The sequence below is a fragment of the Schistocerca cancellata genome, chromosome 1 (assembly GCF_023864275.1).
Source record: "Schistocerca cancellata isolate TAMUIC-IGC-003103 chromosome 1, iqSchCanc2.1, whole genome shotgun sequence".
Classification (NCBI taxonomy): Eukaryota; Metazoa; Arthropoda; class Insecta; order Orthoptera; family Acrididae; genus Schistocerca; species Schistocerca cancellata.
In genome coordinates, this window is record NC_064626.1 from 260,199,752 (window position 1) to 260,212,219 (window position 12,468).

Genomic DNA, 12,468 nt, shown 5'->3' on the forward strand with positions numbered 1-12,468 from the left:
ATTTGCATAATGGGAAATGATATCACGCCATAGACTCTTCGTTCACCTCGTGTCTCCGTAGGTGAAAACAGTTGTAGATGACGACGGTAACATTTTCTTTCGCTTTTTCGGAATTGTTCCTTGACAGAACTGTCTATGAGCACACTTCACGGCGTTTCAGTTGTTTCCAAAATTTCATGTACCGGCCTGTGGATGGACATGCAGAGCGAAACTGAACGTATCACGAGCCAAGTCCCGGAACTTTGCTTCAAGTTTCAATATATCGTACATAGTTGCCACGTATCATTCTTGGCGAATGCGAAATAGTTGAGGCATAGCTCATCTGTTTCGCTTAATATGACCACGAAAAATACAGCTAAGGGGCTTATGTCTCTTTGTTTACGTGTCTAAAGCACCTCTGGTTCAAATGGCTCTGAGCACAATGCGACTTAACTTCTGAGGTCATCAGTCGCCTAGAACTTAGAACTAATTAAACCTAACTAACCTAAGGGCATCACACACATCCATGCCCGAGGCAGGATTCGAACCTGCGACCGTAGCGGTCACGCGGTTCCAGACTGAAGCGCCTAGAACCGCACGGCCACACTGGCCGGCCTAAAGCGCCTCTGTCACCAAACATACTACTTATGTGTGGTGGTGGCAGTACTGTACGTAAACATAAAACAACGTGTTGTTGCTGCACAGAATCTTGATATTAATGTTAAAGAAACGCTTGTACACCTGAGCTCAGTCAGGGGTTGCGATTTACGTATAACGCTTCGTTCGTCACTCGATAGAAGTATGGTACTCCATTCTCTGGATTAAAAATCAACAAAAGGTATGCGTCGTCAACGCCCATTTCAGGGCACTTCATAGAAATATAATTTCTAGTAGAATGCCGTCGCCCTGACTGCGGGAGAAAACATCATCTGAAGAGATCATTCGGTGCGAATGAGCTCATCAGGTAAGTCAAAAGCCTGTCATGTCAATCATCAGACTCAAGCCATATAAGCAACCTATCTTCATAGGGTTGCATATCTAGCTGGAACCTTGAGATGGGGGTGCAGAAATGATGTAAACAATTTATTTAATATAATTACTTTTTATTTAGAACACAATTACATGGAACTTGTTGCGACAGAAGTAGTTCGTACACCGTATTTTTCGAGAGATTTCACATTTTTCAGCAAGTATTTTATGTAATCATCCGAAATGTGAAACTTTCTCTTTCCGTACTTAGGCATTTTCAGGAACTATGATAAGTTTATTAGACGGTAAGCAGCCGACAATAACACTTAAAGTCATCGAAATACACTTCACTTTATACTTCACGCCCTATATACCTGCAGTAAGCACTTCAAACATTACTAACTTGCATTCGTTGTTCATATTACGTTTACAAAGAATCGTCTTTATCAGATCTCTCTTCAAACGGGAACTGCCTGATTCTTCCGTGTGCTGCTGCGTTAATTAGTACCAGCCCCGCACTACTGTAGAAGTCTGGTATTTTCTCGAATAATAGTGCTAGTTCTAGAAGGTACTTGCATCGTCGGTACAGGATATGCAACGTGCAACGCCATCTATGAGACGAGCTTGTCAACATATACTTTCTGACATGAATAAAACTAATTGAGGCTAAATTTACATGTTGAGCTAACAGATAGCGTTACTTCAGTATTTGAGCCAAGCTCGTAACAGTATTTTGCAAAATCAGGACTGAAGTAGGTCTTGTCGGGATGTCAGGTCAAGAAAATTGTTGTGTTTCTCCACCATATATTTCTGTTTTAAATAGAGGGAGATGATTTTCATAGTTTTTTTATTTACTTTATTCACTGGGTCTTTCCTGCTAGAATATGAGCTTAAATTATGCTTCGAATGATGCTAGTTAGCGTCTGTTGTTAGCAGCAAAGTCACAACTGCCTTTTTTGTTACTTTTAGTGGCAGCATTTAAGGACTAAAAAAAGCATAAACTTTTTGTTACTGATAACTGGGTTCTTGTTTTCTCACTGAGTTCGGTAAGTACTGGATTCAAGCTGATCTGGAATGAATGCGTATCGGTGCTGTTCTTCTGTTTCATATAAACCAACTGAACATGAGTAAAACAGAACATCTCAAGGGGTTATATTATTCTATGTACTTGTATATTAATACAGCTTGTAAAAGTCTTAAAAAAATACATTTTTCTCTATGATTTAAGGTTTCAGAAAAACCACTGCATTAAAGAAAAATCTTGTTCCGCCACATGCCAGGATAAATAACGAACTGATTCGATTTCTGTGCCCACTGTTTCACAAACTTGCGTGATTAAATGTGGCATAAATGTTTGCAATAGCTGTTACTTTTGAAGTGAACGTTGAACTAGCAGTTTTTTTGTTTCAGGGAAGAGCCACAGGGACTGTACGAAGCGCAACTGGATTTGGAAGACGAGAAACGCGTTCACGCGAACTTCGTTTCAATGGTCGTCACCTACGCGCTGCTGCTGTTGCCGCTGATGACTCTCCGGTAAGAGCAGTGAGAATACTTCTGGAGCAGCGGTTCCCAGCTTGTTACGCTGTGTGGACTGTCTCGTGTGTAAAAAAAACCTTAGAGGACCAGTAACTAAATATGCAAGTACAAAATACAAACACACACAAATAGACGCATATATACATGATTAAGATATACATTATGTAACATGTGCACATGTATCAGTAGACCTCATTAGTAAAAACACTATATGAGATGGACAGAAAAATTTTACATTTTTTTTTCCTAAAGAAAAGATTTTTCTTGTATTCACTTAGGTGTCACAAGTTTATTGAAACTCAAAATCAAGTGGTCAACATTCAAGAGAACTCAATGGGATTTTTGACTCTGTTCCTCCCGCATAAGAGTATCAATATTAACTTTAACCCCAAACCGCTATCTACATTGAATCCATTCCTGGACTTATTTTTCAAAAAAAGTAAAGTTGAAAGGACTCACCCATATTGGTATGTTGTCGAAACGCCCATCAAGCGTCTCAGTGGAATTTTGGCAATTGCTAGATACTCTTGCCAAACGCTTATCCAGAAAGAAAACAAAGGTGCTATTTTAAAAATAGATTTTACAGTCGGGTCACATGATGCTCCAGTTAATCAGGCTTCTTCACTCGACGACATTTTCAATTTCTTTAAACAAATTTTTTCAAAGGGATTTTTGATCCATTGGGTTCCTCCCTCAATTTTTGGAAACCAGTTCCTAAAAGAAACATGAAAGGCTTTTATATTGCTCTAGTAACTCTAGTTAATGGATTTCTCAATTATATCAATGAAGAATAAAAGATGTAGTCAGAACATAAGACTGAAATAAACAATTTTTAATCATCGGAATGTTCGACAAATCAACCATTTTAGATAAAGTTACTGTTTAAAACAAATGTGTTTGCAGTTAGATGCATTAAAAATATTGCATAAAATATACAGTTTTAAACAACCTGAGGCAGGATGCCAAGGATTTGAGGTTATCTTTTGTGGTTTTTGCTGATCTCTTCTCTGCTGTTAGCGAAGATAAGAAACTCGGGTACTTGGTACGATCTGTTTCGAAGATGTTTTTCTTGATTTGATAGAAATCGAAAGACTTTTCGACACATAGAGGATGTTTAGTTGATAGATGCCTTTCAAGTTTAGATAGTTTTCATACATTCTTTGGATGGTGTTTGGAAACAAATCCCACACTTCTTCGGCCCAAGAATACACAAACTCGTCTTAAAAAGTCGGGGTAATATATACGAAAGTATGTTTTAGTCCTATTTGCTATTTTGCTGCTACTTGGGCTCGATAGTGGCTAACTAAGAATCTCACTATTTACAGAATCTGATGTGGAAGTTCCTTCACCACTTCACTGCTGTGTCTTACGGCCAGACCCCGTCCGAAACCAAGCATCGATATTGACGTGAAGTAGCAGTAAGAGCAGACGCAACCCTACATACGTGTCACTCATTGTCTTAGGTTTCATATTTTTAACTAATTACTTTATTTGTCACGAAATCTCTGTGTCATCGTTAGACGCATTTTGACACAATGGAAAACCACCAACGCTCCATTCTGATCGCATGCTAAGGATGCCTTATTTGTTAGAGATGATTTGTAATTTATCCGTTGGAGCTAGGCATTTTCAAGGAAACTAAAAGACCATAGTATTTACAAGTCGCTACAACCACAGTCATTGCAATCAACCATACTGTTTCCATTGGGTCTCTGCAGTTTCCAAATCTCTTTAGATCCGCTTCTGCGTACGGAATATGACAACGTTAATAGTTGCTCTGTTGCAGTTTTGTACAAAATTGTCGAAGACAGTGAACGATACACACAGCCGTCGGTTGTCAGCTATAACAACGCATAAGTGCTCTGTATGCAGACTGACTTTTCGATATATTCTGAAATTTCATTCTTGGAAATTGCAGGCAATATTCAGTAGCAATTTTATCTTTTCTCTCCCTCTTTCTCTATTTCGCAACGACTTATCTATGAAGATTAACGTACAGGCTCAAAAGCTAGTATCTCGATATCAGCTCTACAAACCTGTACAAATTCACATTCTATTAGTAACCAAATATGAAAACGACCTAACAAATAATAACTCGTCATTATATCCATGGAGACTGAGTGAGGTAGTGTATTGGCGAACACCCTCAACTCGCTTTAGAGAGACCCAGTTTCAGTTCTCGGGCCAGCCATCCAGATAACAGTTTTCTGATCAGATCACTGCATGTAAATGCCGGGATCGTTCCTTAAAAGGGAATAAGAAATCTAAAGGAAGCTCTGTCACTAATAATCTTAGCTGTGGACGGAACGTAAAACACCTGTCTTCCTTCCTTCTTGTTGTATATGGATATTAAATGACGAAATTCAAGCGAATCGTTGCGAACAGCTGCGTCCGAGAAATTACCAACTCAAGAAACTACGATCGCATTGTGACATGTTATGTGATTACGCCATGAGCAGCCAGCCAAGGCCATGCGCCAGCCCTATAGCATTGTCTTTAGGAGTGTACACTTCCAGCCGCCTTGTGGCACACGATATTGGTAATTTTCAACTTTAAAACAAAAAGTGGCAGTCCGTCTTATCAGTATCTTTTGACGGATACAGGGTAGGTATCGACAATGGGCCATTCCTTTGTGAATGGTGTAGGATAAAGACAGTGCATTTCAACTCTTATTTCATTCTGTACTCGCTGACGTCAACTGACAAAACGAAGCCTCTGAAGCTCCCGACAATTTTTTTCTAGTATTCGACTGTTGTACAGAGCCCACGCCCCAGTGCCGAGTAGGTCGCGGCCCATGGTAAAAGCCGTCGGCACACGGACCGTGCATCTGAACGTTGAGCGTTGAGCGTGCCGAGTTTCTGACGTCATAGCGTGGAATAGCACGCTCGCGAGTCTTTCCGAACGTGAAGAGCAATATCTGGCATGTCAGATATTCTGAGCGTGAGTATGAGCGTTGACCAATGAGATGGCACAACGTCACCTACGTCACAAGCACGCCGTCTCTCTTCAGTACAGAGTTGTGAGGCGCCATATTGGCATTCATTTCAAGTGTATACGTATATATGCCGTCTCTGAGCACCAGCAAATTGAGAATCACTGGAAAACCCTTTGATAATTGTGTGATTCGTTCCAATAAAATAATGAGAAACATCATATTCGTGGCAAAAGAATTATTGTAACTTGCGTATTATGACAGTAGGCTATTTGAAGGCAGCGACACACTGAAGAGCCACACAAAACGCATTGTTCTTGGTACAATTTGTTATAATTAAATTTCAGTTAGTATCATATCTACGATTAAAGTTTTCAGCATGTGGTAAGGTACTATAATTAGATCATTAAAGGCAGATGTTGGTTTAGCGTAATGAGTAGCATCATTGTCCGTATATGTGTTATTTTGTTGGGGCGGTGGTTCGCGTCTTGACACAGCCAAATTTTTTTCCTGACATTCGCGTTTTTATTAGGTTCTGAAACTTTATTATTAGTTTAATATAAGTATATACTATAATATTTGATGTTATGTAAATACAAGTTCACCTTTTTTTGAGGGGTGACTTTGTTCGATTGGATTAATCTAAAGGACAGCTTGCGCTAGTTGTCTTACGATATTTTGTTCCTTTTTCTTTTACGCTTCGTAATTCACATGTTGCAAAGATTCTGCTACTGGGTAGGAACAGTGATCAAGTAAGACTGACCTTGGGATTTTGCTAAAATGTGGGAATGATGTAACAATGTTTATCTTATGCGGAGAAGTATTCCAGGTTCGTAACGCAGTGTTTGTAACGGAACTTTTATAAGCCTGTGTCTCTACTGATTGGACATGGTACTTTCCTTTTCGTGGACGATGGAGGAAAAGTGCGTTTTAATAGAGCTAACGTGGGAATTTCACGCTCGCCCGTTGACTAGAGAGTGTGATTTACGAAGTAGAAACATCCCTCAACTGCCGCTGGAGTGCGTTGCGATCGCGTATACCACGTTGGGGCCCACGTACCGTATGCACAAGTCGCATCGTTCCTGAGCGTTCAGCAACTTGGCACGCTCAACGTTAACGTTCGACAGCACGGTCCGTGTGCCGACGGCTTAAGGGAACTACTGTTCTAGAGATTTCCTGGAGTTGCGCCACGTTTCATGACCTCAGTTCGGCGATCGCTGTCACTTCCGGGAAACGATTGTACAGCGCACTTCTGCCGGCTTCTGGAGTGTCTTTATACTAGCTTGTCACCGAACGGTCCCGCTATTCTGTAATGTCTTCGAGAGTGGGTCCTCAGCATCCTGCCCAATTGATTGTACGACGCGGATACTGTAATGGTTAGCAAGCGTAACGGCAATAACTGTTGACCTCACGTTTTTTTTCACGACCTTAAAGTGCATGCCTGCTTCAAAATACGAATAGGTCACGTTACTTCGGAAGAAAGAAAGCTGTTTCCTACAGAACATGTTAGTGGAAGAGAAATCTATTTCGAAGCATTGCGTCTCGTAGAAACAAAAATATAGGGTTGGTTTGCTAAGGAATAATTCTTGCTGCAGTCAGCCACGGTTTTCTTTTATTTGTTTGTTTCACGACGTTTCCCGGGAGGTAATTCCCATTCTCAAATTCGTTCTCCGTGCATTTATAAGTGATGTTTTCAATGTGTGAGTTGCTGCATTATTTTATTTCGTTTACTGTAAAATGTAAGCAGGTGCAACTTAGAAAAAAATTTGGGAAGTGACGTAGTAAATTTCTTCAGGTGCTTCGATACTCTTCTTATATAAGCAAATAAAATTATGATACATGGAAATATGTACGCTTGTAGTAAATAGGCTTTAAGCAAATAACGACGCCGATTACATACATAAAATATTTTCTGCACTAAAGAATAGGATACATTCTCACAGCCGCGGATCGATGATATTTCCGAACCGGGGCAAAAATTTGATAGCGGCACCCCACTCTTCCTCCCCCTCTCCCCCCCCCCCCCCCCTACTTCCCGCTCGAGCGTTTGAGACAGGACGTCAAAAATTGTAAAAATCGATTTTTCTAAAATATGTTCATTTTGTAGCGCACATCTTTCGGAAGAATTTGATGTATAAAACATATATGTGTGTTCGAGGAAATCTAAGACAAGTTATTTGGTCTTAAGGGCAGTGCCATGCGTCTTCACGCAGCGTTCTTCTACCGCTCGTCGCTGTATTTCGCTCTGTGGAATTCAAATGAGTAAATTTTGTAAAGGAGCCATCAAACCTATATTCAGGCCAGTGGATATTAAAATGTCGTGTGCTACCCGCCTTTTGGGATTATTTGCGACCGGGAGAATAAGAACTCTTCAGAGAATTTGCACTCTTTATTGCCTATTAACTAATAACTCCCTTTTTTGTAGAATAAAATTAAATATGGAAACATAAAACCAGTAAAGACAAGAGACAAGCAAGATAGTGCACATTTCTTCAATCCTTAGATTCCAGCATTTTTTTCTCTCTAATCTTGCTACAGCTTTACATGGTGTGCTTTCCTTTCCGCGAAAGAATCAACTACATCAAAGCTCGTCAAATGTTTTGCTACGTGAAAAATCAAAAGTCCTTTCTGTTTTGTCATTGTCTGATATATAAAACGAAATAGGCCTTTCTAATATTGCAGCGGTTGTAACACACGCTAAACAAGCGAGACTATTTTGGCACAAATTTTTATTTACCTCACTTACATAAATAACACGACAGGATATAATTCACGAAGTACCAGTATCAAATGCCTATTAGGCCAATTATAAGCAAAATGTTTTATGTTAGGAAATGGTTTCACATTTCACTCATATGCTCGAGATTCTCATGCATGACATCGAAAAGCAGCAGTACGAAATTTTTACATAAATTTGGAACCGTCATATTCTTCTATATAATTTGTATTATGTCCCTGTTCCTTCTCCTTCCTCGTTCTAACAAACAATCTGGTCATTACTATTTCTGTAAATACTCCTGTCATTGACAAAATGTATTCTCCGGTTATCTTCACTAATCCCGTCAGAATCACAATTTTAGTTATCCCGTGTCCGTTCTCCTGTTACGCAATATTATGCGTTTGTACAACGCGCTGTCCCAAGAATAAAACCTACGTGGCTGCTAACACGACAGGGAGACATTCTGTTTAATTCTGTTTGTTTTGATAGTGCTATTTGACTTGAATGAGACTAATTTCATATGCAAGTGCCACGTTCTGTATGATTTATGTGCTTCGCATTTCATGAAGGCAACTAACGGTTTTCTGCACAGTTGTCCCGTATATGGATAAACACACCCTGTTCGCCATATTTCGGATGATAACTGAACAGGCTTTTTCAGCTGCTAGATACCGACACAGTCGGTAAAGATCTATGTAATTCTTTCGTTTATGTAAAATGTTTTCTATGTTTAAAAGTGTACAAGAAGTTGTATGTGATGTGTAGTGCGTGTGAAACTCTGCACAAATGGACCATAAGTCAGCGAAATTAAGCAGACTCTCACACATCGACAACATCACATAGAAATGGCACAACAAACACGAAAAAAACGGACTTGAAAATGGGAAACATTTCCCGAAACGCGTCGTGCGAAAAATAAAATACAGAAAATCGTGACTGGTAGCAGATGAGTTACTTATAATCAGACCTACTCTTGGTGATAATATGCATGTTATCCACGAAATAATATTTCCGTAAATACCGCCACCTCGTCAAACCTACAATGGTTTGAATGCTAAAACCTGAGAAAGTATGTATTTCAACATAGTAAACCGCAGCTTGTTGCTGTTTATGTCTGTATATTATCTATGTATCGACAATTGCTTTTATGGAATGTCACGTAATGCAGTCTGGTCATGCAGCACACTCCATTTTTTGAATAATGGATCGAAACAAATAGATTGTTTGCAGCTTAGCAACTTACCGTGGCTTTGCACTGCATCTAATCCCAATAGATTTTTCTATCAAATCGAACTTCGTAGGCTAGACATGTCTCCCGCTCAAGAACAAAGTATAGGTGATCTGCAATATCCCTCTTATTCTAAACGATGATCCACTACGCTTACTTCTACTCAGTGTTGTGTTGTAGTCGAGGCAGATCGTCCCCCTGTATCATTTTCTGTGCAGTAAGCTTTGCCACCGTGTTTGTTTTTTTCATGTATGAGAAAACGTCCGCAGTGAAGCTGCAGGCGCCCCCTCGAGAAAGGTCACCGCTTTGTGCGCAGTTCCGTGCGCCAGCTGGCAACCCGCTTTGAGCCCCTCACGGCCGCTTGGTTCAAGCCGGCAACAGCGCGTCCTGGATAAGCAAGGCTGCACGCGGCCTACGTCACGTAGCGGATGCCTGAGTCACGTACGAAGGTTCTAGGCTGCGCGCTGAGACGATAAGTCTAGCGGCTGGGCCTGCGAACGGCGATTACCAATCCAAACAAATTTTCCACGCACCGCTCTTTCATGACCTACAAGCGTGACGCAATAGGCAATGGGTTATTGTTTGTCTGACCTAGTAGCGTGACCAGGTTTAAAAATGCTAACTATAAAATAAATTTATCGTTCATTGAAATCTGGCTTAATTTCACGTTTTACGCAGTGCAGCAGTATTTTGGTATTCGTAAATAATTTTTTTCTAGCGTCTTACGGTGATGAGAGTTTTGGTATTTCTGGATCAATAAATCAGTCCTTCAGTCGTACTAACATTTTATTTATTACGAAGAACGTGTTTCGAAACCAGTGACCTCATAAGCAAGTCGCACTGCTGGAAATCTACTTGCTTGGACTTTAATACAAATGATGAATTGCGTGCTGTCTGACTCAGAAGCACAATATGCTCATTTTCTGTGTAGACACAAAAACCTTCACAGTTTTGCTTGCGTTTCGTCTGTGAATCTGCTGACACAGTAAAGAAAGAAAGCGATCCAATATGACAGATTTATGTTTAACGTCCCGTCGACATTGAGGTCATTAGAGCAATGTGGTAGACACTGACAGAATTTGACGTAGTTGTGAGGAATATAATACAAATACGCTACTAAAGAAGCTGGTGTGGAAGTGAGAGAACAACGTGTGTCTTTCTGTTTTTCTTCCTGATCGGGTCAAGCAAACGTAATACCAAGATATTATTTCACGAACAAGAAAAAGAGGACCTTCTCATTTTATGTAAAAAGAATAAAACGGATATTCATCTTTGTTATTACTTATTTTGTGAGCGAGTTGTTACGCGATGAATTAAGTGAATTGCGGTAGGTAAAGACAGAACATCTGGGAACTTTCCAAAATGATTACCCTGTGGTATGGTGACAGTGCAGTACACTTTCAGCCGTCTGTACATACTTATTGTGACCACTTGCTTTTGGTGTATCGAAACTGTGTCAGCCATTGTGATACATGGAAAGCACAGCATTTCTGAGCACTTCTAGTGGCAGGGTTGAGCGAGGAAGTGCAGAGGCTAAAACAATGGACTCGTATTCGGGAGGACAGTGACTATATTCGGGAGGACAGTGGCTACATTGAGTCTTGTTCGGACGGCCCGATATATGTTTTCCGTCGTTTCCCTCGGCCTAGAAGACTCCGTAGGGAATGTCGCAGCCAATTTTCTTTCCACGTCCGTGTCTCAATCCGACCTATCGCGTATCTCGTTACCTCGTCGTCGAAAGGCTGTTCTCAATGCTGTACTCGATAGGAAAAAGGGAGTAACTTTAATTTCTGATTCACGTGACGTTAAATCTCGTAAGTCATGGAACGGAGTAGCTGAGCCACTGTCCCCATATTAAGCTGTGTTTGGTATTACAAATATATTAAAAAATGATCTTAAGCCGAAACTGTGGAAGCTGGATTTACGTCCCTTTGCTTCTCAGATACAGATATGGACACTGGCACAGATGGCTCCGATAATTTTCTAAACTTCAAATTGCTAGAGCGTTACTAACATTGAAGATATGGATTCTATGCATATTAAAATTATAGGATTCATTTATGGATACGTCGTCTTAGTAGACAGATTTGGCAACTGTTAATGGCTATTCAAAATTATTGAAGACTCCAAAGCCAATAAAACAAATAAAATGAAAAGAAATGCTCTGAAGGTGAGCCAGCAAAACGATGCACAGTTTAAGAATGCTTCTCCTCTCATGGGCCAAAGTGGTCGAAATTGTTTGTTTCGTAATTGGATTTATTGTATCTAACTTCCGTGGACGTGTAAATGAAACACTTATGTTTGATTTGAGCATACACGCGATATTTGGTCAGGGCAGAAGGTTCACAGGTTGGCTCAGAGATAATGTTGATATCATTCAATACTGTTGTCATTCCGTAGATTTTCTCAGCGTCTTATATGTTTATGCTCTTCACGGGTATGCCGCCGGATATGATCGTCTTCACTACACGATATTTCGGCGATCCATCTGGCCGCCACCATCATTCAATATACTTACGAAGTTGGTTAATTATAGCTGTGCACCATTCTTCTGGGTATTTTTCTGTTGCCAAAATTTTTTGTAAATCAGTATTTCAGGATGTCTGAGTTGTTTTACCAGCATACTTCCACATTTTCACAAACAATTGATTTTCCCCACTTGCGTTGCAATTTCTCATTTCTTTAAGTGCAATTTCCGTTTCTTGTGCAGTAGATGCGTTTATATTTTCTGGTCTGGTTAGTGCTTGTGCCTGTTGTTAAAAGTTTCTCAGGTTCATCACAGTTCAAGAGCTTGTTAAATGCTTCTCTAATGATTTCTGCATTTTTCTTGTTATTATGGGCTATTCTTCCGTCTTTCTTTCTCAGAAATAATGTGGGAGAATTGTAATGACGTGACAGTTTATCAAAGACTTTAAGATACTCTCTGGAGTTGCTTTTGTAATAGTAGTATTTTTCAATGGAATTCAGTAGATCTTTTGGATATTACCGCTTTGTTTCTCTGACAGTTTGAGAGAATTTTTTTCTGATGATTTTGAGGTCAGTTCCATTTTCTTCTATATTGTGAGTTTGAAATTTTTTCCAAGCTCGATGTCTTTCATCATGAAT

The 12,468-nt window shown here is 40.0% G+C and overlaps 1 protein-coding gene across 1 annotated transcript in view; it reads left to right on the forward strand.

The window, feature by feature from the left end:
* LOC126168752 (G-protein coupled receptor 83-like) overlaps window positions 1–12,468 on the forward strand; it is a 187,306-nt gene that overhangs the window by 162,830 nt on the left and 12,008 nt on the right. The window contains exon 4 of the mRNA XM_049920587.1: window positions 2,359–2,481. Coding sequence (XP_049776544.1) covers window positions 2,359–2,481 — 123 coding nt within the window. The remainder of the gene's footprint in view (window positions 1–2,358; window positions 2,482–12,468) is intronic.